Genomic DNA, 6,429 nt, shown 5'->3' with positions numbered 1-6,429 from the left:
TCTTTGAGCTGATACTTTCAATTCTTTCAGGCCTATACCCAGAAGTAAAATTGCTGGATGATATGACGATGGTACATGTAATTTTTTTGAGGGACCTCCATACTGTTGTCCTCAGCAGCTACACCCATCTCACAATCCCACTGACCGTGTCCAAGGGTTCCAATTTCTGCACATTCTCGCCCACGCTTTTTTTTTTTTTTTTTTTTAAGTAGTCGTCTTGATGGTTGGGCATTTGGAGTATTTCTTTTGGTTAAAACCACATTTCACAAGCGGGAGGTTTCACATCCAAAAAGTGCATAGTTTCTACATAAAAAATTCTCAGCAGGTGCTTCTGATGACTTAGCCCCATGTGGGACCACTGGCAGGTTGAGGCACCCTCCCAAGCCCCCCTGGATGGCCCAAGCCGCATCTTCAGACACATTGTCAGGAGGTGCTTCTAACACGGTCTGAGAAAACGGGAAGCAGTCAGCAGAACTGGTCGTCACTGCCTGTCTTCAGGTGGGGTCTGTGTCCTCCAGTTGGCCAGACCGCCCTGCCTGGCCTGGTGCCCATGCACATCTGTGTTAGAGACCCCCTGGTCTCGTCCCTCCTCACCCGCCTTCCATGCATGCCCAGTTTGTAATGGGGAACTGCGATGGCTTTGTATTGTGTCCAACAGGGCTAGGCCGAACTACATTTCCCACAATTCCCTTCTCTGTGTGTTTCCTGTAGGGTGGGCCGCAAGGTGGATTCTGGCCAGATTTGGAAGGAAGCCATCGTTGTGGTTGCCGATCTGCTGATTTACCTCCTTGGTGTGAGGCAGCACCAATGACGACTTTCCCTGGATTCTCCTTCGGTCTTGCTGACTCAGGGGTGTGCATGGTTAACTCTGACAAAGGGTCTCAGCTTCCACAGGGTACCATCATCGCCAAGGTCAGAGGCACCGGGAACCAACACAAGTTGGTCTGTCCTGGCGTTCCAGCTTGTGCGGATTCAGCCTGCTCACGAGCTTCCCCTCCTGCCTGGGCACCTCCGGCTCCAGCCTCTGTCACGGTGATCCAGCCTCCTGGAAACTGTTTCATCGGCCCCGCAAGTGTGCAAGCCAGTTCCCTGTAACTGATCCGGTGTATGGGTGTGTCAGTGCCACTAGCCCTCCGGTTCTGCTTCCCCACCGAACTCTGACTGAGCAGGCTGAGCGGGGACCCTGAAGCCCTGCTGACTCCTGCCTCGTGCCTGTCAGTGTACCTGCTGCTTTCACCGTTCCCCAGACTCAGGAGCTTTTGTCACACTGGGGGCCTGTGTCATTGCTGCTCCCGCCTGGACTGTCGATCCCCCAGAGCTGCCGGTTTGTGTGTCCTGTGCATCCTCCTCAAGAACAGGAAGCAGATCCCTGCCTCCTCAGCCAGTGTGTGCTCAATGAGTGACCACGGACTAGGCCATACGAAAGACCCCAGGGCCTCTTTGTTGCCTCAGGACTAATGGAGCTGCTAGTACAGCTAATGGGCCCTCTGGCTGTATCACCCAAAGTCTGATGCCTGGGACAGAGGGATGGCAGCACCCCTCCACCCCCGACCTTGTGCTGAGTGCTCAAGCCCCTCACCCCCATCAGGTTCTGTGCTCAGTACTAAGCCTTGCCCTGGCAGAGGGACAGATTCAGCTAGGTTGTTCAGTCAGTGGAGACCCCATCCTGTGGTCACTAAGGCCCGCACTGCCTGCAAAGGGGCCTTTCCAGTGTCTTCAAGGCTGTCCTGGGCCCAGGGAGAAGTTGCATCTAGGGACCCAGAAGGCAGACCTGAGTACCACCCCCTCCGCCTGAGGAGATCAAAGGGAGGCAGGTCCCAGCCCCACGAGAGGAAGAAGGGAGGGAAATCCTGGAGACCCCGGCCATAGGCAGTGTGTTTGGACCCCCTGGTTAACAGATGGGTGAGTAAAAGAAATCTTTCTTGGTTCCATTTAGAGACGAGGAAACTGAGGAATGGGGAGAACAGTCTTGCCCAGAACAAAAGACATGGTGGACCAGATCCAGAAAGCTGGCCTCAGCCTCCAGGGACCTGGTCCCACCCAACCCCCATCCCTATCAAAGGGTGCAGAGAGGAGACCAGGCTGGGGCCATTGCTAAGCCCGTATTTTGCAGATAAGCAAATACACCTGGTCCCTTGCTTCCTCACTGCACCAGGGTCACTTGCCCCAGGAAGCCCTCCTCCAGAGCCTCCCAGTGTCATGAGCCTCCAAGGTTCACCTGGAATTGAGAGTCTTTGAAGTGAGGTCTAAAAGACACAGTAGGTAAATGCTGGGTCCCGGGCTCCTCAGTCCCATGCAGGAGCTGAGTGTGGTGTCAGGGCAGGAAATACAGCCTTCCCAGTCTCAGCTCCAAACCCACACGACAAGCTTTTAAACACTCCCCTCGCTGGGGCTGTCACAAGGCTGAGAGGAGACCTGTGCAGCTTGCCTTAGTGCTGGCCACATACAGAGTGTTCACATGGGGCTGCTTACGGCCATCCATTCTTCAACTTGGGGTGCAGGTCAGAGATGTGGGCCCCACCCCAAGGTGCAGCTCAGCTTGAAGGGTCTGAGTGAGCACCCCGAGAAGAGAGGAGGGGAAGGGCCTGTGGGTAGACGGTGGGACACTGGGAAAGTCCTTTCAGAAGAACAATTTAAAGGGATGACAAGGTGTCCAGGATGTGAGCATGGGAGGGTAAAGTGGGTCAAAGGAGTGAGAGACCAGATTGCAAGCGACAAAAAAACAATTCAAATGAGCTTACGTAGAAAGCAATGTATCAGTTCACGTGGCAGTCAGATCTAACTAGCTTCAGGCATGGCTGGATCCAGAGGCTCCGTTAATGTCCTCAGATTATCTGTCTCCATCTTGTGGTTCCAACTTTCTCAGTTGGGGTTCCTTTGTCACATGGGCTCTCCCTGTGTACTGACAAAAATGGCTACTGGTAACTCTGGCCTCCTGTCCCTACCTGGGGGAGGGAGCACCTCTTTTTCAGTAGCTCTGGGAAGAGTGCCAGGATTGACACTCATTCAACTCACTGCCTTCAAGAACCTATTTCTGACCCAGTGGCTGTAGCAAAGTGAACAATGGAACGCTCTTCATTGGCCAGGTCCTCAGTCACATGACCCTCATGGAGAAATCCAGAGCCATGTGGCCTGAAAGTAGGGGGGGTTTGGGTCATCAGAAAAATATTACAATGTCCTTTAATAGAGTGGGAGGCCTGCCCCACGGAGGGCTGGTCCATGGGCTATAAGGCAGGCCTTAGGATGGAGAGGACAGCCAGGGGCCCAAGTGTTCATGGAATGGAGACAGGAGACAGGACAGAGGTGGGGCGGCAGCATCAAAGCAGGAGGCCACTGGGGGAGCCAGATGGTATGAGCAACAGAGGGCGGGTTTGGGTGGGAAACACGGAAAGGAGGTGTTGAATAAAAAGGACCTGAAGGGCATTTTGGGGCCCTGGAGTTCCCGTGATGTCTGTAAAGGATAGACTGTTGGGGGTGGGGGGGGCTTTGGTTAGGAAGGACTCAGAAGGGATGGAGCTCAGTGTGAATTGTTGCATGGGAAGGTACAGTGTCCCCTTGCCCGTGGCCCCTGTAGCAGCCCTTCTGAACCATCTCAGAACCTGTTACCTGGGAGCTGATCGAAAAGCTAAGTCCCAGGCCCTGGCCTCAGACTGATTCTTGGATAACTGGGGTGAGGCCAGGTGGCATCTGGGCTTGGGTTTCTGGTCTAGGGAATGGGTGTGGAATCAGAGATCGCATTCAGCTGGTCAGGAGAACCATCCCCCCCAGAATCCTGGGTAGGCCGGGGCCTGTCCTGGCCTCCAGCTGCTGGCAGCCTCTCAGGTGGCCCTGCAGGCAGTATGGGACAGGAGCTGGGCTGGCTCAATGATCCTGTAGCAAGGCACTGGCCGTGCCACCCCCCAGTCAAAGCTGCAAAATGGATGAAGCCATTACTGAAAGGCAAGTGGCCAGGGCATGGGCTGGCAGGGTGAGTGAATGGTCAGCCCTGGCCCACCATAGTCCCACATAGGTCCCAACCCAGGCCTCCTTCCTCCCTCCTGGACACCCCCAGTTCCCCAGAATCAGAACAGTCACAGCCAGGCTAGTAGGTGGAGGGGCACCTTGTCCTCAAACCTTCTGCCTAGAGAGCAATGATGTGCCAAGGGACGTGTCTGGGACTTGTCCCTGAGGCAGGAGGTGGCAGGGAGGAGCCCCCACCGACTTTAAGACACTGAAAGAGCAAGTGGAGTGGCCACTCACCCTGTGTGGAAGGATCTGCAGGGTGACAGATGGCTGAAGTGTTTGCTCTGTGACCCCCTACTCTGTGTGCAGGGGGAGGGTGGTGGCTGCCAAGCCCTGCTCCGGGATACCAGCAGGCCAGGGGCGCTTCTCCAGTGATGCTCCCTCCCCTCTCCTAGTCTCTAACACTAACACAGAGATCATCTCCATCTTTCACCTACCCCTAGCCCAGGCTTACCCAGTTTGGTACATGTACACACGCACTGTTCTAGAACATTCCCTAGCTTCCAGAGCCCTCCTTTGGCAGGGTTGTCCTCATAGGAACATCTGTCAAAGGCTCAAATGGCCTTAAGAACTATTCCATATGCTAGACACCAGAGTGTCCCAGGGCTCAGGGTCACACTTTCCAACTTGTCCAGGAATCCTCCGGGGTCCCGCGTGTGCACTCCAGATGAACCAACAAGCTGAGGATCCGTGCCTTGCTCAGGCCACACCTCGGGTTGTGCTCAGTGTGCCAGAGCCCGAGGCCTCCACATTTCCAATATCCCTCTCACATCAACACAAAGTCTCAGTGAATTCGGAATAACTAACCTCGGCCAAGGCTCAGCCTGGTGGGACCTCGTACGTGCTGAGGGGCCCTGACCAGTAAGCCCAAAAAGCCATGGCTGTCCCCTCCCCCTCTCCCCACCCCCCGTCGGGGACCGGAGCAGCCTATCTCCAGCATGTTTCCACCTCCGCACACTAGAGATCAGTCCCTTGAGGCTCCTTCCGGCATCAGCCAGGCGCCCCCTCCCCGCAGTTTCCACCCCTCACGGAGAACTCCAGGCCTACCTAGCTAACATCCGGGGTACCCAAGACCCTTGGGACCCACCATCCAACCCAACCTGCTCGCCGACCGCACCCATCCCTACTCCACTCGGAAGAAAACGAGAGCGGTTCAAAGGTTTAAACAATTTATTGTGCCCCAAAAAGGCCAACGGGAGGAAAGGAAGGCCGCGCGGCCCCGCGCCCCGAGCGATTGTTTGTCGCGCACCCAAAGGCGGAGGGTGGGGAGTGGGGAAGGGCGGCGCGGCGGCGGCGTCTCAGCGCACCAGGGCCCGGCCAACCCGCGGCCCCCGCCCTGGCAGGCAGGCGCGGCCTCGGCCATTGGCGCCTAGGGGCCGGTTACCATGGAGACAGCCGTTGCCAAGGGCGAGAGCCAATAGGGGCGTCGCCTGGCCGTTTCAAAAATCTAAAGCAAAAACAACAACAAAAAACCGCTACGGCGGCGGGGGAGGGGGGGCAGGAAAGGGGATGGAGGGAGCCCCGGGCCCTCCGTGCGGCTCAGAGCAGGGGCGGCGGTGGCCTGGCCGGGCAACCGTACAAAAACCTACATACACTTGGGGTAGAAAAACCGAACACCGGAAAGACCCGGCAGGCCGGCGAGCTCACTTGCGGCCCTTGGGCACCTTGGGGACGCTGGGCTTGGCCGCCTTCTTCACCTTCTTGCCCCCGGCGGCCGCCGCCTTCTTAGCCTTGCTGCCTTTGTCCTTCTTGGAGGCGGCGCCCTTCTTGTGCGAGCGCTTCTCGGGCTTCTGGCCCTTGGCCGGCTTCTTGTCCGCGCGCCGGGGGGCGGCCGCGCCCGGGGCCGCCTTCTTGGCCTTGTGCGCGGCGGGCGCCGGGGCGGTGGCGGCCGCTGTGGCTCCGCGCCGCTCGCCGCCGCCCTCCAGCTTCTTGCGGTTGAGCTTGAAGGAGCCGTTGGCGCCGGTGCCCTTCACCTGCAGGAGCGTGTCGTTCTGCACCAGCGCCTTGATGGAGTACTTGAGGTAGGTGCGCCCGTTCTGCTGGTCGAACCACGCCACCTTCTTGGCCTCCGTGTAGATCTTGGCCAGCGACGAGCCGTTGCGCTCGCCCAGCCTGCGGATGGTCTCCACCACCAGCTGGCTGTACTTGCCCGGCTGGTTCTTCTTCTTGTTGTTCTTCTTCTTCTTGGACGGGGACAGCGCTGCCGAGCCGCCAGCCTTGGCCGCCTTCTTGGCCGCCCCCTCGGCGGTCGTCAGCGGCAGGGCCTCCTCGAGCTCCACAGACATGGTGGCGAGCGGGTTGGTGGCGGGCGGGGCGCGGAAGCCCGGGGGCCGCGCCGGGAAGAGGAAGGCGAGGGGCCGAGGGGGCGCCGGGGGACTGGGGGCGCGCGGCGGCTCCAGGCGGGAGCGGCCGCGGCCGGGCCTGGGG

General features: G+C 58.3%; 2 protein-coding genes across 2 annotated transcripts in view; one reads left to right on the top strand and one right to left on the bottom strand.

Moving 5' to 3' along the window:
* Positions 1 to 5,154: 5,154 nt before the first annotated feature.
* Positions 5,155 to 6,408, bottom strand: H1-10 (H1.10 linker histone). Its single transcript, XM_040463708.1, has one exon. The coding sequence runs from the start codon at positions 6,285 to 6,287 to the stop codon at positions 5,646 to 5,648; it is 642 nt and encodes a 213-aa protein (XP_040319642.1). The 5' UTR covers positions 6,288 to 6,408; the 3' UTR covers positions 5,155 to 5,645.
* The window catches only part of LOC121022531 (pupal cuticle protein 36-like), a 5,723-nt gene continuing 5,579 nt past the window's right edge, over positions 6,286 to 6,429 (top strand). The window contains exon 1 of the mRNA XM_040463721.1: positions 6,286 to 6,401. Coding sequence (XP_040319655.1) covers positions 6,286 to 6,401 — 116 coding nt within the window. The remainder of the gene's footprint in view (positions 6,402 to 6,429) is intronic.

Source organism: Herpailurus yagouaroundi, unplaced genomic scaffold, assembly GCF_014898765.1.
Source record: "Herpailurus yagouaroundi ecotype Mexico unplaced genomic scaffold, PumYag 419, whole genome shotgun sequence".
In the NCBI taxonomy this organism is placed as follows: Eukaryota; Metazoa; Chordata; class Mammalia; order Carnivora; family Felidae; genus Herpailurus; species Herpailurus yagouaroundi.
The sequence above is the reverse complement of the archived record's forward strand: the minus strand, read 5'-3'. Positions and strand labels throughout refer to the sequence as shown.